Source organism: Balearica regulorum, chromosome 2 (genome assembly GCF_011004875.1).
Source record: "Balearica regulorum gibbericeps isolate bBalReg1 chromosome 2, bBalReg1.pri, whole genome shotgun sequence".
NCBI classification, from domain to species: domain Eukaryota; kingdom Metazoa; phylum Chordata; class Aves; order Gruiformes; family Gruidae; genus Balearica; species Balearica regulorum.
Window position 1 is genome coordinate 117,942,493 of NC_046185.1, and position 26,513 is coordinate 117,969,005.

Consider the following 26,513-nt stretch of genomic DNA (forward strand, 5'->3'; position numbering starts at 1 on the left):
GTCCTGAACATGTGCTCTTCATCAAGGATTTTTCCTTCCATATGTGAAGTTGCAGGAGACCTGTCTGTGCCTTTTTGGAGAAAGAAGATAGTATTTCTATTCACCAGTGACATAGTATTTCTATTGACTGATGACTTCACTGATTGATTATGCATGTCATATCCAGGCTTGGGCTTGCAGATATGAGACAAAGGAATGAGTAATAATGCTGGTCTTCTCAAAGAACGTTCCACGTTGCTGATGACGGTGAAACCAGTCTTCACCCAGCCTTGTAAACTTTCTTAGATTCCTCTTGGCCAGGCTCTCTTTTGCCAGGAGCTGAACTCCTGTAAACATTCTTAAACTGATGGTAGTTGCAATAATTTTAGAGACCTTAGCCCATACTGCCTTGCTGCCTATGGCTGTGTGAAGAAATACGAGAAGATGGTAGCATGAAGACCTGGGTGGGAGGAAAGGGAGGAGGAAAATTCTTCTGAGAGTCATTGGAAAATAGTAGTTACAGTTCCTGTAAGCTGTAATAAAGAGAGTGTTGGATCTACAGTAGTGTTTGACCATTTTGTCAGTTGTGTTTTACTGGAATTTTTTTCTTTTGTAATTATGACAAAATACTAGAGAGTGTGCCTCTGGTCATAAAGACATGCTTTGAAAGCTTTAGGAGTGGCAGTACTCCGGTGGTCTCTAGCCTGCACCACTGACTACATAGGATCCAGTGCTGACCAACACATTTTTTAATGTTCATAGTAAGTACTTCAGATATTTTGCCCAGAGTGAGAGACACCGTGTGTATTATTATAATGTAGGAAGCATTTCATTTTTCTTCTTCTGTTTAAAACGCTCAGGAAAGTGTTTTTGAAAACTAAGTTCAAAAGAACAGGAAATTTTTTTTTTCTTTCAAATTGTCTAAAATATGTGTGCCAAATGTATGACATCAGCCTAACAGGATATAAAAATTGAAGTGAAATTTTAAAGGAAATCTGTTATTCTTTCTAGTTCTCATGTTCAATTTCTCTGAGGATAACAATTTCAGCCTTTCAGATGTGGTGTTAAGTCCTCCTCATTGACTAGGTGGACTGGTAATGCAGTGTTTAGTGTGGAATCTAGCAGTGTTGAAGGGAACTCACAGCCATAGAATCATGGAATGGTTTGGGTTGGAAGGGACCTTAAAGATCACCCAGTTCTACCCCCCCTGCCACGGGCAGGGACACCCTCCACTAGACCAGGTTGCCCAAAGCCTCATCCAACCTGGCCTTGAACACTTCCAGGGAGGGGGCGTCCACAACCTCTCTGGGCAACCTGTTCCAGTGCCTCACCACCCTCACAGTAAAGAATTTCTTTCTAACATCTAATCTAAATCTACCCTCTTTTAGTTTAAACAGTCAGTCAACACCAGTGACTGGTAAACAGTAAAAATACTTCCCATGGTACATATGAAGCAAATGCATTAACTTCCTTTTATGAAAGCAAGATGGCATAATGCGTTACTATGTGTATTGATTCTTGTGTGAACTTTTCGCTTTGTATGTTTGAAAGCGCATAGCACGTTAATGGGATTCCATGTGTTATTAGTAAATGCTAGTTCCCGAAGCGTTTAATATAATACAAGTAGTTTTACTTTTTCAAGTCTCAGTGCAAAAAAACCCCGTTTCGGTATAAATTGCCTTTGTTTTACAAATTGACATTTTCATTAAAAGACGGAGGTTTAATATTAAAGCAGTGTAGCCTGACACTTGTGAATTGCTGCCATTTCAAATGTTTTACTGTGGCTGCAATGGTTGTAAATGCAATAGTGATGCAAAAGGGAGAGGATGATGGGTTCCTCCAGAGAGAAGACTGACAAGTACGTTAGGGGAAGATTATGCAAACCACTACTGAGCTACATATAGTTTTGAGATAAATTGACATTGTGGAATAACTGCTGGCTTGTGTTATGGGTTATTGGCTTACACGATTAAGGGTTTTTTTGGTTTTGTTTCTTTAGGTGCTTGCAGTAGGGTAGGCCTTCTTGTGGAATTCTCAGCTAAACCTGGGTAGTTCTTGTTGTGGGCCTGTTAAGTACAGGACAAATTTGCTCTGTAGCAGATTGCTTTGAAGTATTTGGAAAGTAAAAGTAACACACAGTGAGAGTCCTAGAACATTGGAAAATACGGGGAAAGGATTGGGCTTTTCATGCTGTTGTCTGGCTGCATTTCATGACTTTATTACGTTCTTCGTTACTAGATAAATGAGGCACCAGTGAATGAAAGGGGTATGCAGTGTGTCAGAGAAGCTAGACTGCGCACAGTGAGGGTGCACAGACTCGCTACACAGGTCACTGAGTAAAAGTGGTGTGTGCATAAGGAAATGGCAGAGTTAAATCTTTGTGTGTCCTTGACTTTGCTCCTTTATGTATTGTGAGTATTTTCATACCCAAGCACTGTTCTTACCCATTTTTCTTGGTTTGTCTTAAAATAGTTTGGATTGTGAGTTGTAAACAGAGCCTTTCAGTATTTACTCTTTCAGCAAATTTGGAATTGGGTAATATAGTCTCTAGCACTGGTAATGTAGCTGAACTGTACCTGTTTGGAGAGTTGCAGACTTATCATGAGATTTGCAGTTCATAACTCTCTGCATTTAAGGTCAGGATTCAGTCCTGCTAGTCTCGTAGCTAAAACTTCACATGCATGTTAGATACTACTGTATTCTGAGTAGTCTAAAATGCAGAAAAGTCTTTGAAGAAATGTAAGGAAATATTCTCAATTTTTTGCAGTTGAACAGCGTATTATGTCAGTACAAACCCATTGCTAGCCTGTGGGTCACATTTTTTTCTGTGAGATATTTCCTCCAGTCTTACTGAGTTTTCTGCAGAAGTGATGAGAAATGGCTGTTTAAGATTTGCCAGCTTGCTTGCTTGAATAGGGTTTCTACCTTGTGGGACTAGATTGCAAGTCTACAGTTTTTTGGGTATGGGTTTGGTGGGTTTTTTTATTGCTATTTACATGTAGCTAAGAACTTGCACTGTGTTTTCTGCTGTGAGGGTTTAAATTAGTGGGATACGTGTTGAACATAACTGAAGTGTTTAGTGTACCTGAAGTTTAGAAAAAAAGTTTGTTGGTTTTTTTTTTTTGCTGTGGAAGTGCTAACTATTACAAAAGTATTTTCATAACAAAACTGAGAATATTTCAAGGAACAAAAATTTTGAGGAAAACTAGTAATTGTCTCAGAACAAATTAAATAGTAATCCCTATTTTTTTCCCCACATGAACATTCCATAGTTCAAATTGTTGCCTTTTAGTCTTGAGTATAAATAGGGTAATATCACAGTCAGCTGAACCCATTATATACTATTACTGAATGTGAACTTTAGAATTTTAATTATTTTTTATCATGTAATAACAATGCTCAGTTTTGTTCTTTGCTAAGTTGACTTAGTTTTCTGTCCATTTGTGTGAAGATGCTCAATAACTTAAGAGGAGTCCTTTGGGAACTGTTTCAAGATATTCTTAATCCCTTATATATTCTGTGTTACTGCTTTATATGTGTTAACAAACTGATTTCTGTTTATACTAGTAAGCTGGGGGATTTCAGAGATGTAAAAATATTTTTGCTGTTCTTTACAGGTTGCAAACAATCTTTGCAAAATTTGATGAAGTAAGAAACTCTGGAAATATGATTTTAAGTAGCATCGGTGGTGAGTATGAAAGATATATTTATAATCAGGTTTAGATTAATTCAAAATAAATATTTAAATGTTAGGGTTATCAATGTGAGATGGGTAACTAGAAACATATGGAAGTACTAAGAAAATGAGACAGTGAAACAAACTTATACTATGTTACTGAAAGTATTTTCAGAATATAATGGAAAAAGGTGTCGAAACTGCATGGAAACAAGCAGTGAATCTTTAACAAGTTACATGTGTGCTCAGTAGAGGATAGAAGAATGCTGCAAAGTATTCATGCATGGGAAAAAAAAATCAAGTGGACCTTTATCCTCTCTTGCAGTATATTTCTAAAAGAAAATGGTAATGTAGTGATGAATGTGTTTGATTTCTTCTCAGTTAAAATGATTACTAATGATTCTAATACATGGAGTTTTAAATTACAGAAATAGATGATCACAGCATTCAGAGACACTTAAATTTTGAAGTTAAGACTTTACTGAGTTTGAGCTCTTTACTTTTGGTGTATTTCATGAAAAGAAAACTGTTGTGCAGAGAATCCTTGTTGCTTCCTACTGCATTCTTGATACCGTATTTTATAGTATAAGTGAGTAAAACCATAATTTCTTACTTAAAACAATAATTTAAGAAAAAACTGTTGCATAACAGTACAACAAAGGAGGTGTTGTGGCAGTGGCTTTAATATAGTTGTTTTTGAAAGCTTCATTGTCTGTCTTCTGCAAGGAATCAGTAGATCTTGTTTTGTAGGGGAGGGTTCTAATGTTCATTTTCCTTTCAAAGCAACTATGCTGACTGAAAAGGAGACTCTGTTAGATCTGAGAAGTATAACTATGCAAGAGTAGAAATATTCTGAGGAATGCATATGATTTGTTAATGTACTCAAATATACCTTTCCATTTTAAATATTCTTGCCCTTTTCTGGTTAGTGTGAAAACAGAAGAGACTGTAGGTTCAAAGGAATGTGTTATTACACTCTTGTCTTTGAGGCAGTAAGAGTTTCCATGCCACATTGTGCTTTGAAATAAAATAACCACTATTCTTGAACGCTCAATACAAAAATAGATTTGTAATGATTAGCATCAAAGAAACTGAAAGAAAACATGCTAGTTGGAGGGGGACATGTTTTACATAAATGTTATGTTAGATTGTAAATTTACTCATTGTGGAAGGGTAAACCACTATGTTTGTGTTTAAAGTTAATACTGCTGCATAGGTTTGAGAGGTTCAAAGATGCATTTTACATGTATTTTTTCCTGTTGTTAGTTGTCAGGAGAATGGGGAAAGTTACATGAAGGAATATAAATAATAATGAAATAATTTAAATATCTATGAAATTATGAATATAACATTGCTGGACCAGTTTACATAGCACTTCTCAGCTTTTTCCCTCTGTTTAAAGAGAGTTGATGATTTTTCTTTAAACTGTTTTTCTCTCATCTGTAAAATGCAGATATTAATGCTGATCTACAGTGGTATAACCCATTTATTTTGTCTAATAGGTGGCAATTTCTATGCAAAAGTTACTACGATTCTGGTTTGGTACTGTAGAGACAGAATCCCTCTAATACGTTGGTTTCAGTGTTTTTCCTTGAACCTAATTTATCTGTTGCATCCATCTAGACATTTTTTTAATGTTATTGAAAAGACGGTCTTCTATTGTTAGTGCTTTACCTTGGCTTTATCCGTCATTATTCTCTGAAGGACAATTTGTATTTACCACTTGCACATGTAGATTGAAAGTTACTGTTGAATTCCTTGTAGCCTTGTTACCAACTTTCCTTGTAGGATCTTTATCAAACATCTCTGGATAAAGGCCAGATTTTAATGTCTAAATCCATCTGTTACTGCATTGAGGAGGGTTTTTTAGTGCTTTGGATATTTTGGAATAGGTTTTGGGACTGTAGTGGGGAATAGGGTTATGTTTCAAAGAGGGAAGGGAGGGGGTAAAAAAAAAAAAAGTTCGACAGGCTTTAATATAATTAGACTGGCGCGGCTCTGTAGTGGACCTTTTTACCAGCAAAAGGAATGGCTTTTTGCCAGATTGAGTTACTTTCCCAAATAAGTTAACTGTACTGATGAAGGTTCTCTTCAGTGTGTGACGGATAGGGAAGGGCTTCCTAATACAACTGTGGAAGATGTCGGCTTCTTCATAGTCCTGAGTGACACTGCTCTGGTAGTAAATCTTTGTTGTGTTGACCTAGTTTCTGAGAATCCAGAGATATGATTTAGGATTCTTTTATCAAATAATACTAATGTCAGTTGTTCACTCTCTTTATTCAGCATGTACTTAGGAGGAAGACAAAAAAAAAAGAAAGAATAAACCCCTCAAAATTCACAGCTTTAAACAATCTGAATACAAGAATGTTTTCCGTAGTATTTTAAATAATCAAAACAAATATATTTTTAAAAATGTTTGTATTAACATGATTAAACACATGACAGGTTTTAAAAACATTGTATTGGTATGCTTAGTTATGTGGGAGAAATACAGGGAGGAGAAGAAAAGCTATTGTACCTGCAGTCTTATGCACACTGGTAGATTTAATATCTTGTTATCCCTGTGACTGAGTTAGAGCGGGCCTGGCGTGAACAGTCCCTTTAGTCTGGTGCTGCCATCTTCCTTTATTGAATCTGATCCCTGATAAAACTGTAAAGAGAAGGAGGGCAATGAGTTACCATTGGAGACTGACAGATCCTCTTGGAGGGCAGATGAGGTGAAATGCATATTTAAACATGTATGGATGGAATAATTGGGGCAGGATGTGGCCAGGAGTTTCAAAAGCCAGCAGACGAGAAGGCACCGTGTCTAACAAGGGGACCGGGCAAGAGTCTTAGTGCTTTTGCATGATGTGGATGTCTTACAGGCTTAAATAATATCACACTGCTAACTCGCCTCTCCAACTGACCTTTGATTTCTTTCTTTCTTTTTAAATTATTTTCCTCCCTTCCCCCATCCTTCCTTGCCCTCAGATGTGGACGGTAAAACCAGGCATCATTTCTTCAGTGTGAATTATGTGAATGATTTTCTGTTATGAAAACCTTGGGATGTGTTTACATTCATGATGATGTTGCATAGTAAGAGAATCATATCAAGATGTTTGCCTGTTAAGCAAAATCTTACGTGTGCTGCTAGTTTTGCCCTTTCACTCCACCAGAAATAGATGTATATTCCTGCAAACTGGAGAAGGTTCTTTAAAGCACCTCCCCATTTTTCAGCAAATGAATGTTCATTTCTATGGAAACAGAACTGGCAGCCAATGTCAAAGCTGCAAAAGCGCTTGTTTCTGTGCCCGAGATTTGTAAATACTGTTTTCTCTAAGAGAATTTAATCAGACTCCTATATCGGGTAGTAGTGTAAATTTTGAGACAGGGAATTAAAAGAAAAGTAGGAAAAATAATATTATTGAGCTCTCTGCCTCGTTCAGCAGACAGAATGATTTGAGCTGCATATAAATTGTACATCTCTATTCAACCCGTGCAATTTTCCCATTTTAATGGTAAGCCTCATAGCGTTAGCTTTACAAACACAAAATGTGACAGGTAGGTGTGTTGGTTTTGCGCTCTATCATGCCACCTTAATCCAAATCCTGCTGCAGGCTGGCTTTGCCATAAAACAAAGTAAGGTGAAGGGGCCTGCGCAGGAAATCCAATTTTTAGGAATAAGGTGGCATGATAGAGCGGCTCTGGTGGGCACCTGGCCCCCAGCCAGGGTCAACCCACCACAGTAGGATACAGTGATGTTAGTATCGTGGTTGTGAGGGAGCTGTGTTATGAGTGATAAAGATGCAGTCGAGGTGTATGTTATCCTAAAAAGAGAAAAAGGGCAGATAAAAATCTATAGCACAAGTGTGTTTCTGTTTTCCCACATTACGCTTTTGTTTTTTATTTCCCTTTGCTGTTTTCTTTTTGGAAATATAGTTACTATGGAAACAATGACGACATACTCTGCCAGAGCTTACCAGTGTGGCACAGTATGAATGTATGTAGTTCAGGGAAATACGGTAACTGGTGATAGCTGCCATGGTTATTTTATACGTTTCTTTTTGCTGCATGTATTTCTTTTGTTTGCTCAATGTGTACGGTCACAGTGCAGCCACATGATTTTAAATTTCAGCTGCTGTTCTTGCTGGTTTATAATTTTAAATAGGAAAAATTACTGACCAGTGAAGCATATGGGTCAGTTTAAGCCCATTTGGAAGCAAAGGGCCTCAGCAGGCTAATGCTTCCACTGGTTTTTAAGGAACTTGCATGAGTTTTTTTTTAATTACTACTACAGGGAACTGTGCCCCAGCTCCTGCAAATGCGTAGCAAGAGGAAATAAATTTGAACTACTTTTTAAAAAAAAAAAAAAAAAAAATTACTCTATTGGACTGCACTCTTTCTACCTTCAGGATGTCACTTAAAACATTGATTTTTGGAATAAACTGTAAACAGAAGTCCAGGTTTTGGGTAGATTTTCATTATAATTCCCATACCACCGCAAACTGCTCTCCAGCATCTGTTGCATGCACGCTTTAAAAAGCTGCTTCTCTTAAAGTTTTGAGGGGATTTCCAAACTAGCGCTGCCAAAGAGCACCTTTCTTCACCGAGCTGCCTTCTGCTTCCTGCGTTTCCGATTGATCTGTTTGTGGAAGGCAGCCGCGCAGAAAGCGGTAAGGCTCTTGCATCGTTTTCCGCGGGGGGGGGGAACAACTTCACGGTGCAGGGTGAAATTTCACGTTACGGGTGGGCCTGCCCTTCCCCGGTTGCTGGGGCCGGGACGGCGGGGGCGGGCGCTGCCCGGCGGCGGGGCGGAAGGGCCGGGCAGTGGCTGCGAGCGGGAGAGGGGGGGGAACCCCGCGGGGCACGTGACCGCGGCGGCAGGGGCGGGCGGGGGGAGAGGGAGGAGCGCAGTAAAAGTCCCCAGTGGGACGGGGACGGGCCAAGAGCGGTGGAGGGAGGCGCGGCGTGGGGGGGGGGGGGTTCCCGCGCGAGGTGGGACTGCTATTTTGAAGCGGGGTGGCGGCTGTTGCGGCAGGGAGCCGGCACCCGCCGCGCCTGCCCTCCCGCGGCACCGCCGCGGCATGATGGCTGTGGGGGACGGTGAGTCCGCGCCTCCGGGGACCGGCGCTGCCCCGTCCGGCGGCTGGGGGGCCGTGAGGGGCGGTATGCGGGGTGGGGGGTTGTTTGTAGGGCTGCCCGGCGAGCGGTGCCGTATCGCCGGCCAGGCGCGCAGGTCGGTCAGGGTGCTCGGTGGCCGGAGGGGCCCGCCGAGGCCGAGCGATGCCCTCAGGTGAGGGGGAAGGCGGTCCGCCGGGCTCCGCTCCTCTTCTTCCGCCTGCCAAAGCACGGTTTGGCTGTATTAAGTGTGTTAAGTCTCCCGTATGGCAGGCTGACATCTTACCCTGGTGCCGTTAGCTTCCGCTGGAGTCCGTCCCTCACGGACGGTACGTGCAGCTGGAGGTACCTGAGCGCCGCAGCTCTCGTCTTTTGGTTTTTGGTTTTTGTTTGTTTTTTTTTTGTTTAAATTTTAACCACGCGTGGATCTCTGGGATGGTCCAGGATCTTAATTATTTACAACGCAGGCAGTTTCCACTCTGCATCTTTATGTTGGCGTTCCGTTTACCCCTGTTGTCTCAGTGTTACTTGTGTTAGCCAGCTCTGTAAGATAAGACTGCATTCACTATACCGCTTTATAAACAAGCAAATGTTCATCTGCGCTGCTTTGTGAAGAAATTTACAGTAATTCAGTGCGGCCATAAAAGAAGTGCCTTGTTTCTAGGGCGAGGAATATATATTTAATAAAGACATGGGATGTTACTACATTTCCTTCACTGCACAGTGTATTGTTACACAAACCAAGGGAAAGTAGGTCAGTAAAGCAATACAAGCTATATTGTTGTGTTTTGATTAACAGCTGGACGTATGTTTTGTCTTTATCACATCTCTTGGTTTTGCATGATGGCCAGGTTCTTTGAGCTTAATAATTCGCTAACTTTCTATATGTGCATTATTGTTTTCAGAGGAACTTGAGAAGCGTTCATTGAACTTTCAGCAAGTTTAGGGATGTAGTAGGAGGGCTGTGCTTTTACAAATTATTATATACATAGTTTTAAATAAGTTAAGGAAAATGGTCTTATAAAGATCATGTATTTAGATTAAGGTGAATATTTTATCTGAATTTGCTAAAACATCAGTAGTAAGAGTCTTGAGAGAGACCCTTTTCTTAAGGGGTCCTGAAATGTGTGTTTCTCACTTAGTTGTTTGATATGTTAGAGGTTGAAAGAGATAATCAGTGTGACCAGAGCAGTGAAATTAAGGCTGGACTGTATAGTTTATAAAAAAAATTGGGCAGTTCTCTGATGTTTATGTTTTTGTTTGTCATCCACAAGATCCAACGGAAGTCATGGTCTTTGTAGAACTGAACATGTAGTAAGCTCGCTCTTTCTTGTTGAGATTTTTTTTCTAGGAATGTTTTTCTTAGTCTTTTGTTTCCTTCCTGTGAAGCAACACAGTTCTCCATGGTGTAAACATGGATTGTGGTAACTTGCAGATTAAGGATGCAAGTTGTACCATGTTAAGAAATAACTGTATTCCCTAGGCAAAGCCATAGGATTTTTGTGGTTCTGTAATGGTCGAGGTTTATAAAGTGAGGGTGGTTGTGGAGCTCTCTTCTGTATAATTTAATTCGTCATTAACAAAGGCACTAAGAACAAAGTACTGTTCAGGCAGTCAGCTGACATTCTGTGTAGGAGCTTTGAGCAATAATGCCAGATACAATTAACAGTGTGTAGGATGATTATGTAGCTGTTGGTCTCTTAAAACTACTGCTTACCACATTTACAAGGAATTCAGTCTTCTGACGTTGTGTTATGAAACTGCTAGGGAAAACAAAACCTTAGTTACTGTTAAGAAAACTTCTTGATCTTTTTTCTGAATTTAAATTTAGGGTTTGCCGTAATCTTTTGTTTTGCAAATATCGTGTACATCCTCCTAATATATGCAACATAGAAGAAACAATCTGTTTTAAGGTTAGTGATTCTGTAGCCTTTGAGAAATGTCTTTCCTTGACAAAATGTCACTTTGTTGCGGCCAGTATGTATGTTTAACTTAATTTTTTTTGTGAGACTGCTGATTTTCTGGAAGGTGTGTGCAGATACTTCAGAGAGCAGAAATTTTTATTTATTGAGTTTCATTTGCTCATTTAATCAGCCTAGATATGTTCCAAAATTGCACAGAGTATGTTTGGAAATGCTATAAGAGATGGTAATTTCAACATTTTGTCTTGAATGCAAGGCCCTGGTTTATTGTAACCTTTTGGAATTTTTTTTGTTTTCTTGAACACAAGAAAAAACATAAATAAAACATGGTGCTTAACTGTTGATCTGATTTCTCAAGCAAAGATTAAAGGGAAGAGCCAGATTTTCTGTTTGCCCCCATGTAACTGTCTCAAGCTCTCCAATCTTTTGTTGCAAGAATGTAGAGGGGGGAAAAAAACCAAAACAGTACTGTGTTTGTGGCCCAGCAACCAGTTGGACTGTTAGTTCTGCCGCACTGAATGCGTGCCAGTGGGAAAGCATGCACTATCTCAGTCTTAAAGGCATTTCACATACTTGTGTGAATGTAGGTCTGTGTTTGACCTGTGAGTTGTGTTCTGAGGCTGCTGAGGAAAACCAGTCAGGAACCGTTCCTCGCTCTGGATTTCTTGTTCCTTGGAGCGGATAAGGCATTTCTGTCCTTATCCGTTGATAACCAGATTAGGGTGTTTAGGAGGTTGCTAACTGAATTGCAGTGCAGCACATTGTGTTGTGCGTTCTTCTCAGGGTTTGTAATTCAGTGGCTTCCATCAGTGCTTTCTTACCCTGTTGCCGGTCTGCGCTATGCTACTTCGTTGTTTCATAGGCAAGGGACTGTCTTGCTCCCAGTTGAATAAGGTAATTGCAGTAAGGACAGAATTATCTTCCTAAAACTATGAGGGGCCATGAAGGGAAGATTAGACATAGGTTTTCTTAAGATGTACTGAACATACTGCAGTACCAGACATAAGGTATTTGAGGGTTACCTAAAAGCATATAATCAGCTTTGTAAGAGGACATATTTGGTACACGCATTTGTTGCACTGTTATATGCTAAGTATGCTATTTTGAATTGTATAATAAATGAGATGAATCTACTTCTTTATTAGTCGATTTTAATTTAAATGGCATACAATGCAATGATGTTTCATGACTTCAAGCACTTGTCATACTTCAGATGATAAAGCACATGTAACTGGTTTATGAGTAGGAATTATCCTAATGTCTTACTATATATGCATATCAAATTATGGGTTTTGTCATCTTTCAAAATAGTTCATTAATGCAAGCATGGTCCTAGAGCACAAGAGCAATTATCTTCTATTCCCTGATGTTCTTCTGAGTAGAAGACTGTCTTCCGAAGTCTTTAATCTGATTAGTAGTTTCTGTAAAATGTGGGTGCTGTACAGCTTTAATATTTTTCTTTTGACTGAAAAAAAGATCTGACATATTAAAGGTTCAGAGGCTGTATGATGTATGGCACATTAGCTTGATTTAAAAAAAAATAAAAATTGTAGTGCATATGCATTTCTGATGTCTATTTCTGATTTTCCCTCCCTCTGGTAGGAGGGAGGAGGCTTTTGAAACCAGCAGAGTTCTGTGAATGATGGTAATAAAGCAATTACTACTCTGGCCTAGAAATTTGGCAGGATGTAACTGTGGTGCTTTGTACCATTCAGAGCTGTTTCCTGGAAAAAATGTTAGACTTAGTAGCAGAAGTTTCTTCTGGGGAATAGAAATGCATCTCTTGTTCCCTTTTCTGTTCTTCTTTGGGCCTATTTTTTTTAACATGCTGACTGCGCCTGCACTGGCTTCTTGCTCTGTAATTGCTCCGCATGCCTTCGCTACCGTTGTTAGCAGTTGGTGGGCACATTGGTTTGGGAAATGGCTTTACTCGGCCACTGTGCCTGAGAGAGGAAGGACAGATACTGTGAGTTGGAATTCGATTGCTGTTCTGAACCAAACCAGTGCAAAGCTGCTTTTCACGGTAAGGTCATATGCTTCCAGTGATTAACATAGACTCTGAGTAGCGTTTTGTCTATAAAGTACATGTACTGTTGCTAATAGCAGTAAAAGGACAGTGGGACAGTGAAAGAACTGAGTGGGAGACGGAGGGAATGTGTAAACAATCCAAGGGCTATATGAAAAGACACAGTTTCTTCTTAGAGAAGGGATGAATACAGCAAGGTTCAACACTGATGTGAATAAAAAAAAAAAATCAAGAAAGAAGTGTGCAAATCAGAGCATTTCTTAAAAAACAAAGCTGCAAACATGTGACAAACAGTTACTTCCTCAAAACCAATATGGATTCTAGAGTGGTAACTGCACTTCACTTGATTTTTTTTTTTTTTTTTTTTTTAATATTCTAGAATAATAACTACAAGTATGTTTTGTCTTCCTCTTTCTAAAGGACATTTTTAAAATGTCAAGGAATATTTGGTGGGGAACTTGAGTGGTTGTTGTTGTTTCCATTAAACATGAAACAACAGTCCACCGAAAAGGTTTCCAGGTATATTTAATCTGGCATTCAAAAGTGCTAGTTACCTTTGGAGGCTGGTTCTGTTTGTATTTAAGAAAAAGTTACACACGAAAAAGAAAATCCTTTGATGTTTCAGTTGATATCCTTATTTGTTTTGAAATATCTTTGATTATTCCAGACTATTTCTAATATTATGGGATGAGGTTTTTGGGTGGTTTGTTTGGTTGGTTTTTTTAAAGGTACATTTTGCAATAAGCATTAGAATTCCCAACAGCCCAAAGAGAAATTTGAAGTCTAGTAAGGATTTTCTTTGACAGGTGTTGCAGGACTCTTTCACATGACTAATTGGGTATTTGCCTTACAGGGTTAATTTTCATCTTTGTTATCTGTTAAATATGGGAAGTTTTTCCTTATTGTTATATGTTATTTTTAATAAAATCTTAATGTAGTAAATACTGATGAGGAAGTAAGCTATAACTGGATCATTTCAGGTGTCTGAAATCCCTTCAGAAGTGAAGGTTCTGCTGTAGTGTTCACCTGAATCAAATTCCACTCTGTGTGCTGCATTTATAAAGAAACCTTACTTTTAAAGAGTTGTGTTTTGAGTTTTGTGCATTCTTTCCTTTCCCAACTCCTTCATCAAAACACACTTCTGTAGTGACAGCAAGAGCGAGCAGTGCTTATCTTGAAAGAGCCTTTTGAAAACTGTCTATGCCTCTAGATTCTTATAAGTAACAACTGTGATTTAAAACTCAAATGAGTTGCACAGCTATATGGAGTATAGGCAACAAGATTTTAATAGTTACTGGTTTAAAATTTCTCTGGTATAGCTTTGCATGTATTTAATTGGTGTGAAAATTCTTCTCTTCAACTGAGAAGCACTTGAAAGACCTCAAAATTATGGATGGTTGGAGCCTCAGGAAAGGTGAGGGGAAGGGATGAAGGTGTATAGTGTGAAAATGTATAGCAAGGCTCTTAACAGCATGCAGAAGAAACTTGCTTTCTTCAAATTAGATACTTTTGCTTTCATCAAATGTCAGGAGCTCCATGATGTTTCTTAGTCATCTAAACAGTTAAGATAGGTACATTTATATTTGCCGAAATATCTTTTTATTGTTATGAATTGTTTTGTGTGTTGACCTGATAAAAGTCCTTTGGTCAATCAACTTATGCAATATGAGGTTTGCTATTGAACTTAAAGGTCAAGAGCATTTCTGTGTAGATTGTTTTTGTCTAAAATCTCTTTGAAGTGTTGAGTTGATTTTTGCAAACTAGAAACACTGAGGGAAGTGGGCAGTGTGTATTATTTTGGGTTTTGATGATGTTGTCACAAAAGAGGAGGAGAAATGGCAGCTGCTAAAACTGCCAACTCAGAGACCAAACATATTTGCCATAATTCTTTAATCTCCACTTTTGAATATGTGAGATGGAGAACCGGTTGGTCAGTGAGCTCAAAGACCACTAACAACTTCATTTATTCTGTGCTGTGGTGTGTTCAGAGATTAATATTATTTTCTAATTCCTGAACTACAGGGATTTAAAGTAAATTTAGAAAAATAAATCTCTCTGCATCTTATCTGCTGTGCATTCATATTAGAGTTATACTTTCTGCTTCTCGGACTTATGTTTTATTTGTGAATCTGCCTTGCCTCTAGTTTACATTTTCAGCATAGAAATTAAGTTTAACACACAGAAATTTGTCACACTAAAAAGTAATGCAAGTGTTTGCTTCTAAAATAATTTCTCTGATGATAGATATAAATCTGTCAGCCTCTAATAGTAAATCACAATTTAAGCTGTTTGTAAACCTTCTTACTGATGTTATATGATATATATAACATGACCCTTTGCTATCACATATACAGGTGATATATGTTAAAGGTGAATGAACATGGTCCTTAAGTCTGCCTTTCTTACCTTTGCTGTGATGTAATTGATAGTTTGAAAAATCAAAGCATTAAACCCCTTAATTGTTTCTGTGTGAATGACTTAAATATTGGAAATGCCACAAATGGTTTCTACCTCAAAGGATACAAGGTGTTCGATAGACTTAGCTACAGATACTAAAATAATAGTCCTTTTTTCTCACGTTTCTGAACTTAAATACATTGATAATGCTAGTTATATCATTGTAATTTATGGATAGTGGATTCTAAATATGTGTTTTCATATTAAATATATTAGTTTTAAAATAGGTTATTGGATTTACTGAAGATGATACTTGTGCTATTGAGAGTAGTTAGTTGATGCACAACCAAAGCGAATTTGTGAAGAAGTAAACTGAGTTCTGGAGCCTAGGTAATGAAGGCAGTTAATAATGAAAGCAGGCCTACTGAGCAAAGACTAGCTGTTGAGTTACAGAGTATTTTAAAGGTGAATAGTGGGTTTATTCTTCAAGAATATATTTGAAGCGGTAGCTTTTTTAGAGGGCAACTTAAGCAACATGGTGAAGTGTTAGGCCAAAAATGAGGTGTGAATTCAGACAGGCTACAACAGTTTAACAACAGTTAAATAAACCATAACTTTTGATACAAATGATGAGTCTGTCTTGTGGTCCGCAGATTTACCAGGCATCAAGTAAAAATTCTCTTCAAGCCTTTCATTTCTTTTTTTGGTTATCACTGTTTTAAGTAAACTACCTAATTTCATTTTAATCACTGTCTGGATAGGGAGACTTTCTATGGGAGCACTCATTAATTTACCAGAGATCTTGATTGCTTCAGAAGTTACTGCCCTTCTCAGCTTTACTTCTAAAATTTCATAGGAGAGAAACACCTGTGCTGAGGTGGACATATTTTACTTTGCACAAAAACAGGAGTACTCCCATCAGTTTCTGTGTTACAGCTACTGTGTGAACCAATAATGCGTTTAAATTGTCAGAATTATCAGTCTTTCATTTCCTCTGCAAATCATGTCTGTGTCCTTCTTACACTTTTTTCCTTCTCCCCACCCAGAAGACACATTACTTGTTAATATTTTGGCACTGGGCATAGTGCAGTGTGGCCCAAAGCAATAACATAATACAAATGTTGAAGTACAGTAACAGTAAGTAGATACTTTTTTAAAAATCTTGCTCTTCAGTCATGAATCCTATTTTAGATGTTGCCTTGTCATGAATTCTAGACACCCTGGCTATCTTTCTCTTCTTCCTTTACTGATAAAATTATGCTTTGGTTACTAGTAGGTTATAGACTGTTAGGTGTTGGTTCAGGAGGCTGTTGAACATGCCTGAGGAAAGCTATAATTAAAGTGAAATTGATGATTTCTAAAGTACAGTAATATTGACTGCATCTCCAGTTTTTAGTAAGTTACATTTCCCAAATGCTACTCAGAGTATAACAGGAAAGCCCAATTGCAAGAATTTAAAACTGACCAAAGGATTATTATATTTTTTTAACAAATTTAATTGAACTGTGGAAATAATTTTACAGATGCTAAAAAGATAAAAAATACAGCAAGATATGCAGAAACTGTTTTCAACTCTAATAGGAAAAAAGGAGAAAATAACTTTCACTTTGGTTTAAAGGAGGTATTCCAGAACTAGAAATGGAGATGAAGCTTTGCTTGGGAGGGAGATTAACCCAGTTAATTATTCTAGCTTGTTTCAGCTTTGTTTGAAACCTGTATTTACATTGTGTCTTTCAGCCAAACAATAGTAAGATGAACTGTAAGACTAGCTTTCCTTAGGGTCAGGACAGTACAGCTGGAATATGTTACATTTTTTTTCTGAATTAAATCTTTTCCGAACATATTCCTTCATGAAATTATTGAGGGAAATGGATAAATTAGTATCATTTGAATAGGCCTGTAAGAATTGTGGATAATTATTGTGGCAAGTGCCATTGCCATTCCTAAGTATTTCTTTTCTAAATGTCTGTCACGTCTAGTCTACTTTTTCCAGTTTTTGCTTCTCTTTTGCACCATTCATTTAGATTCCTGTTTAAAAAAAATAATAAAAAAAAGGCGCATCTGCCTTGAGCCTCTTTGTGCTGTAGCTGATCAATGGAATGTAGGAGAGCTGTACTCTGCTCTTGTTGCAAAGTTTGGGAGCGTTCTCAGAATTTGAGATTGGAGCAACAGCATAAATTTAACTGATAAATCTTTGCCTCCTTCCTGTTACTGACTGGTGCTCGCCATGCTTGCTGCCTTTTTGATATTTTTAAAAGACACTCTAGTCCACTGGAACTGCCTGAAAAACTAGCATGTGAAAGAATATGTTTGGCTTCACAGTTGGTTTTAGTACATTGGGTTTTTGTTTTTTTTTTGAATGAAGTGGTATTACTTACCTACTTGGGTTATTTTTATCTTCCTGCCCCCCCCCCCCCCCCCCCCCCAGTTAGTGAGATTACAGTGGAAAAAGGAGTCTGTTTTGGTAAGAATTTGAGATTTGCTGATGAGCATCAGAATTAGTTGCACAGAACATGAGAACGCTTGCCAGCACTGAATCATAGGTACAGTTGCCTCCTTCAGGAATGCAAAGAGAAACAGAGGAGGTACCATGAAGTAAAGTTAAATCTATCATGTCGTTATTTCTGTCACTATGTTGTATTCTGAAGAACCATGCTCAGCATTGTGGGAAGCAGATTTTTGGTTTTGAATGATAATTTGTGTCCTAATCGTTCAAGATCCCTCTACCTGCTGTGGCACAGGGAGAATGCCCTATGCCTTTATGGTAGATCTAAAGCATCTTAGGTGTGATTCATCTGCCCAGACATAGGCATCTAATGCCAACTGAGGTGCCTTGCAGTATCCACACTAGCCACATGGAGCAAACAAGCTTGACATGAGACCCGCAAGAGATCTGTGCCCTTCTGGAATGTCAGCTGGCAGTCAGACAGGATACCCAGGACTGTCTAAGCTGGTTTTAGATGACTGTGCTTAGGCAAATGAATCCTGTCTTTTGTGTCAGGACAAACAGATTCGGGCTGTATGGCATGCCTGATGTGTAAGGGATAAAGTGCTCACTAAATGATGTGGGGCATTGGCTTGAAGTGTGGATTAGAAGGATCAAGTAACCTGATGCATCTGTAGTGCTCGGGGCTTCATTTTCATGCTTGACAGAAGTTGTAGGCTGCACCAATTCATCTGGAATTGAGCTAACGATCCAGTCCCAGAATGTTCCAAGTATCTGATGCCGTCTATGTTTGTACATCACTGAAGGGAGACTGGCGGTTGGCATCTTGGTAGGTGCAGGATGTGGGAGTGACTTGGGAAACGTAAGGAGTTCATCTACTTGTCATTGTTTTGCTTGGGCACGATTTTGCCATCGTGTCGTCATAAACAGTTTGTGGTGTGGAAGAGGAACTGTTAGCAGTAGTTCAAAAACATTTAGTATCTGTTAGCAATACTTGAAAGGAAAGTGGTTATAGGAAGGGCAATTTTTTAACAAAAGTCAAAATTTAAAAGCAGTTTTATTAAAGATGCTATGTTCTTTGGTTTGACTGTTGTCTATCTACTGTAAAATACTGCAAGTTGGTATTTACAGCCCTAGTAGTGTTAGATATGTAAGATGTCAATACTGATACAGTACTGAGAGTTGCCTTTATGGCCGTGTCACAAGGCAGGGGATCCAGTTTTGGTTTTTTCCCCTATGGTGTTACTTGGGATCTGCTTTAAGATCGGTTAACTTCTGATTGGGTCCTTCTGAGAGTAGCAGGAGTAGAATATAGAGCTTCTATTGCTACAGCTGTGTAGATCGTACTCTATTTCTTCCTTCTCTTATTGCCTGTGACTTACAAAATATTAGATATTATATGTCACGTTAATTCTATGAATCTTAAGACCAGCTAAAGTAAAGGCTTGAGTTGCAGTAACAATAAATGTATTTTAATTTCATTTTCTTTAAAAATAAAATATTTTTATCTCTAGATATGAAAAGTTTTAGAGTCTCCTCAGTCCCTGGATACATCTGTAATTACCCTTATTGCTCTATAGCCAAATCACAGTAAATAGATTGTTTAGAAGTTTTTAGCATTGGGAGTGCTAGAATGTTCTTTGAGTATCAAGTTTGATTTTAAATGCTTATCCTTTGATATCTCTGAATACTTCAAAAAAACAGATACTCCATATTTGTAATCTGGTCCCCAACAGTATGCTACAAGACACAAAGCTACCACGTATCTTTTAGTTATTTTTAGTACAGATTGTATAGTTTGTTTCTTAAGAATTTTAGTATTTAAACCTTTGTGATTGTTCAGAGTTTTGATCTGTGTTTCTAACTGAACAGCTGTGTGTGGATTTAATCGTAGAACAACTTTGGTAAACCTCAAGTTTTGAAAATATGGTAAACTGTAGGGTCTGATGTGTCACACAGATTGGTTTGGTGTTGGGATTTTTTTCCTAGAAACATTCCTTTGACTCTTCTGAAACGTTTTGTAGAAATGCGCAGCAGTTCATTGATACCAATTCACTTGCTGCGTAGTACCTGCAGAACTCTCCTCTGCAGTACGGATCTCTTTCGTCTATTAGAAGAGAAAACTTCTAATGCTTGGAAGGTGAATCTTGTGTTTCTAGCTTTCTGAATATAAGAGGAGCCTTTTCTTGAGTTTTCCTTTCTTTTTTTCTGCTTTGAAGTTTATCTGGAAGAGAACTTGTTCCAGAGCAAGAACATTTGCTGCTCATCAGGTTTCTTAGTGACCTTTTGGCAGTACTATATTCCAAGTTCTTCTCTGTGGGGTGTGCTTACCTGAAAAACTCTTCTTACCCATTGTGATTTAAAATTAAGATACAGAGTACAAGCAGTCTTGTGAGATTTAACTGAAGTTCAGTGTCTTTCATTAATCGTGTTTTTCATTTAAGATGTTCTGTACATTGCTAGAAATTCATATGACTTTTTATTTCTGCTTTTAGTAGCTAAGTACTTTGTTGTAAAATGCTGTTTGGATAGTGCTTTCTCAGCTGTCAGGTATATTTGCATATGTAAAATTTGCTATGCTGAAAGTGTTTGACCTTTAAAATTACCTAGAATGAAAATTACCTAGCCATTCTAGAATGAAACGTGTTTGCATCCTTCAGATAGATTTGTTTTGAAATATCAATTATACTTGGGCTTTCATGACTTCTGTTGTAGAAATTTAATTTTGTTTGCAGACTGCATGAAACTAGGACTACAGCCACAGTTTGATGCTGAGATTACAACTGTCATCGCGCTCTGCGCGTCGGCAGTCAGGAGCTCCAGCCCCAGTCCTTTGGCTAAACGAAGGCGCGTAGTAAACAAGTTTGGCTCAGCTGGATTGAGCAGAACTGCACTTTGATTATACCCCATGGAGTAGTGGTTATACCTTGAACTGGGCTTCTGTATGCTGAAGTATATGGAAATGCTTTTATAAGCGATACAAGCAAGTGTATTGCTGTGCATGGGTGAGAGCACATGGAAAGCAGATCATACTGGAAGCAAATACAATGCTTTTGTTTTGCCAACTGCTATAAATAGAGACTTCAAGTTTCAGACCTTCACATATACTGTTAAGCATCTTTCTGAAAATGGGACGTCCCTAAAGATCAATTGGGGTTATGTTCTTAATAGAGCCAAGGGAAATAAAAGCATAAAGGCCCAAAAGGGTGGACAAAACTTCCAGTTTCTGTAAAAGATGGTACAAAATGTTCATGTTTATTTAAAAACACAAATCCCACAACAAAAGAAACTCAGGTGCGTTATCACTTTACCATAAAAAGAATTTTAAAAGATCCTTTTCACTTGTTAATTTTCTACATTTATGGTATTACGCTGTAATTTTGGAACACTTCTAGTGACTGTACTTCAGTTTTTAACTGATTTTGACATAAATCATGACAAGTCCAACTAAGGACACTCACTGGTTAAGTTCTATGTTTCTCAAAAATAATTAGGGATTTTTAAAAAAATATTTTAAAATCTGTGGTTTATGTGGAGTAAGAAACTGTCTGAAACTATTTTATAGTTTAGGTTTTTGATCTACTGTTAACAATATTTTGAATGTATGAAAAAAATATTCTTTAACTAGGCAAAGTAATTTGACACTATTACCAAGATTATAATTTAATATACCGCCCTATCATTTACACAGCATGTCAATAGCTGGGAGTGTTTGGATTTGCATTTTTCTGAAATTCTATTTCTGCATTTTGGGGTTGAGCAGTAACTTCTCCAATTCTTCATCTTCAATACTCCATAATGAATAGCTTGGTAAGAATAAATTTAATTTATCTGAGCCATTGGTTTGCAACGTACACTGTTGTTTGGTGGTGTTTAGGTTACTTTTAATTAGGAGGTTTTGCCTAAGTGAGCAAAATGCTCACTTACTATTTTAAAAATTGTGCTGTAAATAACTTTATTTTTTCAGATGCTTCTTGTGCAATATTTGCATATCAATGCTGCATTGTGGTGCTCTTGGATAGTAACATGAAAGTCTAACCTGTTTCGCTATCAAAGTGAAAAAAAATGCAGCAACAAAACCAATTTTTACTTGAAAAGCACGTTTTCACTTTTAATCAGTTTTTATGATAGCATGTTCGTGCATCAATGTCGTGCTTCATGCTGCTTAAAAATCTGTAATGTATTTCTTAGTGCAATTCTAAAATTACCTGTAATATTGCAGGTATCCTGGATATTAAGCATTGCTATTTACACTTCTATTATCGTATTTAGTTCATTGCACTTAATCTGGCATTTGGATTAGTGGTTTTCCCTGATCAAAAATCTTGATGTCTGGTTCTGTGGAAGATACTGCGAGTACAAGCAGCAGGAATCAAAATGTATTCTGCCTCAGCCCGTATGCTGGGTGGGGGTGCCGTTTCCATGGCAACGCACCGGCTGGTGGGGGGGAGGCTAGTGCTTTTTTTCCCCTGATTCTGAGAGTTTACGTATCCAAACACGATTATTCTTAGCAAGATTCTCTTAAAAATCAGCATTTGTAGGAGAGAAGGAAATAGTGAAAATTGTCAATATACACCCAGATGTTTCTTGTGGCAATTTGTTTCTTCCTTCATGGTGAAGATTTGTTAGTACAACGCACAGCTTTTTGCTAATGATAAAAAAATGTACTAGCTATAGCAGCAGTGATCTTGGACATGTTAAGTGTGGGGTAGTCTAACATTTGATGGTGCTGCAAATGTTGTTGGACAAAACCTTGCTTTACCCTTTTAATGAAAGCTGCCTTCCTTTGAGAGGCTGTATTATTAAATATAGTTGACATTTCACTGGGAGCAAGTTCTGAATAAGCAAAGGGTAAATAGTGTTCCAGAGATAACAAAGCTCAGCAATTAATTTTTTTTTTTTTAAATGGCAGGTTTTAGAGCAGGTAATATGCTAAATTGGTATTTCATTATTGTAGTGCAGCTGTGTCTCAGCCTCGCCCATTTTATTTATGATAGGAATCATAGGCTGATAGGTTTTCCGTGCTCAAGCTCGTAGGTGAATCCTTCTTCCCTAAGTGGATTGAGAAACTGTTACATTTTACTGTTGGAATATGTTGGGGGTTTTTTTGGAAGGCTGAATATTTTGTATTGAGACTATGTTATTTTGTTTCTAGAGATTAATTTCTTGATTAAAAATACACAAACCTGAAATTATGGGAAAAAGGAGTGCAAACCCCAGAGTGTTGTCTGCCTGTCTAATTTTTTTAATGAAGGATTGGAATAGTGGCAAATACCGTGTGTGGGAATGAATTTATTTGCATGGAGAATTTTCACCTTTTCCTCTGGTGGTGGCTCCCAGAAGATGATGTCACCTTGCAGCTCATTGGTTGTGCGGCACCTAGTGCAGGGAAGGGAGAGAAAGATGCCGGCACAAATCTCAGTGGTGGATCTAGGGTGTTTGCGAGCAGTTTTTGATAGAATCTTTGATTAGTATTGAGAATTTACTGCGTGTGGCCATGTGAGGTGCTGGGTCCGTCCTAGGGTGAGGGGATTGAAGAGCTATCAGAGGAATGAGGCGGCTGATCTGCAAGAGGATCTGTGATTGTAAGTTGAAAAATCTGGGTGGAAGGAAAGAGACAGGGAGTGCTGGTTAGACACATTGTGGGAGGATGTGTAGCAGAAAATGCATGCATGAGTAAAAGAAGAAAAGGGAGAAGCATTTGTATTTGGTAGACTGGAATGATAAAAATTATATTAAGGGCTTGCTTTTGGGGAAAATATTCAGAAATGGGCAAAAAATATTCAATCTCTGCAAAGATATTTTCCCTTTGTGGGAGTGAATGTGTAGGATTCATTTTTATATTCAGTTTTACAGTGGTTAATTATGAAGGCAAAATAATATCCTTTAAGAACGTAACATGTACAAAATGCTGTTTATTTCTCATTGTCATTTTGTTCCTACGTCAGAGACAGAGGACAAAGTGATAAATATTTGGTTTTATTTATACATTTTGTGAATTTCTGTGAAATGTGAAGCAGAATAGTTGATTAGGAAATAAATATACATCCATTCTAATAATTGTATTTTTATTCAATTTATCCTTTTCTAGACAAAAGCTTTGATGATGAAGAGTCAGTGGATGGAAATAGGCCATCATCAACTGCTTCAGCCTTCAAGGTTCCGGCACCTAAAAAGCCAGGAAATCCTTCAAACAGTGCAAGAAAGCCAGGATCAGCTGGTGGGCCTAAGGTTGGAGGTAATGTAAAGCTATTCAGATTCTAATCGGTGTTCCCAGAAACCTTGCCAGAGCAGGCACAAAACAGAGAACTTTGGAAGGTGATGTTTAATTCATGACTGCAGTATTTTTGCAGAGCTGAAAACAGTAAGGGTCTCTTTTACGTAATTATTCGTATGTAAAAGTGTGTGCATGTCTGTGTTTTTGTGAACCTACATTGAGCTTATAAAGGCCTCTTGTTATAAATTAACGTCTGGGGATAGTAATTGTGTGGGTAAAATGAATATATGGGTGCCTCTTTGACAGAACCCACACATCGCTTACTGTATATATAAATATAGTGTGAAATTCTGTAGTAGGTCTGTGTAGATGAAATTTTTACTGTAGGTCTGCACTGTTTCGTATGACTAGAAAGGACTAGCCATCAACCATATACCTCAACAGAGGTGTATATTACACCTGGATGACTTTTATTATTATTCTTTAAACTGTCAGAGTATTGTGAAATTGGTTGTGAAACACAAAAAAGAAGGGCCAAATTCCTTGCCCGGATTTTTTTGCACGGTAGACTTCAAAGCTGTATAACGATAATGCTTACTAATTATAGTCTTTGAACATGGAAATCCGCATTTTTTTTTAGGGCGGGGGTAATGTAACAAAAGCAACTGTTTACTGCTAAAGAAGTGACAGCTTTTTTGATGGTTCATGTACACATTCAGAAAAATATATAATTAAGTGGAAATATACCATGTTTCAGGTATGGCTTTTTTGTGAATAATTGATTCTTTCAGTAAGGAATTTTTGTAAGAGTAAGTCATTTTTTCATGCTCCTATTGATGTAACATTCCCTTATGTGAACTGCAAAGCAAAGATAAAATCTGAAAGAAGATACAGCTGCCAAACTGCCTTAATTATAACTAATGTTTTGACAATTTCTAATGTGATCTTCAGAATTCCTCATAAATTGAAAAGATTCCCATAGGGCAGGATCAACACTGCCATAGTATAACTCAAAACTGATAGCAGTATGAATCAAAGTACCACCTAAAAGACTTCCTAAAGGAAGTTACCTCTTGAAATTGACTCTTAGCATTTATTATTATTACACAAATAAGTAATAATGGTATCATCTTTAACCTGAAGTGTGGTATTTTTTGCATGCAAGACTAACATAAATAGTACCAGAACCGTGAATGCTCAGGAATTCCTGTTTCTTTCAGTATGTGCTTCTTTCAATAATATTTTATTAAATATGTATGGATTTTTATGTAAAATTGTTTTTACATATAGACTCACTTTACATGCTCTGCAGTGAAAACATAGAGATAGGAGAGCAGGGGAAGGGAGATAAGAACAGAATAACCACTCAATTGATTTTTCAGTTTGTCTAAAATTCAGTAGTAAAGGAGATTAAAACCCCAAAATTGTTGCATTGTTTTTCCTCCTTTTCCTATGTTGCCAAACTTCAAAAAATTAACATTAAAAAATACATGGAATAAGGACAAAATGTAAGCATACCAAAACAAGACCACTTTGGTCATTCCTTGCGTAATACCATCTCCTTTCAACTCTTGAAAATACTCAGGAGTGTTCACATGTGCATGTTCCCCCTCTTTTTTTTTTTTTTTTTTTTTAATTTTTATTCTGTTGGTATGTCTGTAGTCAGAATTTTGAAAATTTAGGATTAAATGTTTGGCTGGCCTTCATAATGGTGATTAAATTGTTCTTTAAATGCTTGTCTGTATGTGCATCTACAGTGTGGTTGTGCAGACTGCTCAGGTGCCTGACCGTGGAGAACTTTTGCCTTAGTATTTTGTAAGAAAGATGTTATGCCTGGTATTCTTCACCAAATAGCTAGAAGGCAGAAATTTGTCTTCCAGTCTTCAGTTATTCTCAACCTCTGCTACTTTTTTCTCTTGCTGTCTACCAGAGAGAAACTTTTACAGGTCTATTAATCTGCTGGTGTGCAGATTTCTTTCCTCACATGTAACTATATGCTTCCTAGTTTAAGTTGTCTTTGGGTTTTTTTTTCCCTTCAAGCTTTTCTTGAGTTGACCCTCAATCTTTTCTTTTTTAGCATTTTCCATGTTACCATTGATCAGCAAGGCTATTACCACTGTTTTCATTTTTAGCAGCTAGTATTTGACTTCATTTTACTCCTGCTGCCCACTATTTGTATCTTGCAATGTTTCTCTCCATCTCCATACTTTTTTTTGAGGTTACCAGTGTTTAAACTAGTTCTGTCTAGTAACAAGCTTGCTAGCTTATAGAAATGTTAAATGTCTGTGCTAAGAGAGCCTTACCCTTCTGCATAGTATTTACAAATCCTGCATCTCCTAGCCTGATAAAGAATGTTAGCGCAGATGCCAAATGTATTTTTTAAGTCAATTAAGTCATAATCTCTTCCAGAAGTGAGGAGTTGTCCATAACATGATTCACATGAGCAATGATACTAAGTCAGACAAGAGGTCTATATAATCCACTGTCCCATCTGACGGTAGTCAGAAATGGCTGCTAGAGAAATGTACATGAACAGGGCAAGTGTCTATAAACACACAGTCATTACAGGAGAAATTGCTGGGTTTAGAGAGCTTTATTCCACAGAGAACCATGGTGTTTGAACAGTCCAGTTATAATTCCACCACTGACCAGATGCTCTATTCAAGTGAAAGTACCCATCCAATATGCAAAAAGAGATTTTTTTTTCACTGTGTTGGGCGCTTTCCATTTACTGTAGGAAACTGTAGGGC

The 26,513-nt window shown here is 37.8% G+C and overlaps 1 protein-coding gene across 47 annotated transcripts in view; it reads left to right on the forward strand.

Annotated features, from left to right (window-relative positions):
* CLASP2 (cytoplasmic linker associated protein 2) overlaps positions 1 to 26,513 on the forward strand; it is a 146,879-nt gene that overhangs the window by 34,238 nt on the left and 86,128 nt on the right. For 27 of the 47 annotated variants that reach the window (XM_075745510.1, XM_075745506.1, XM_075745508.1 and 24 more), the window contains 2 exons: positions 3,597 to 3,667; positions 23,638 to 23,784. In XM_075745510.1, coding sequence (XP_075601625.1) covers positions 3,597 to 3,667; positions 23,638 to 23,784 — 218 coding nt within the window. Of the gene's footprint in view, positions 1 to 3,596; positions 3,668 to 8,613; positions 8,741 to 22,912; positions 23,132 to 23,637; positions 23,785 to 26,513 lie in introns of those variants that run through there. The other 20 variants (XM_075745527.1, XM_075745536.1, XM_075745532.1 and 17 more) reach the window with 3 other exon arrangements.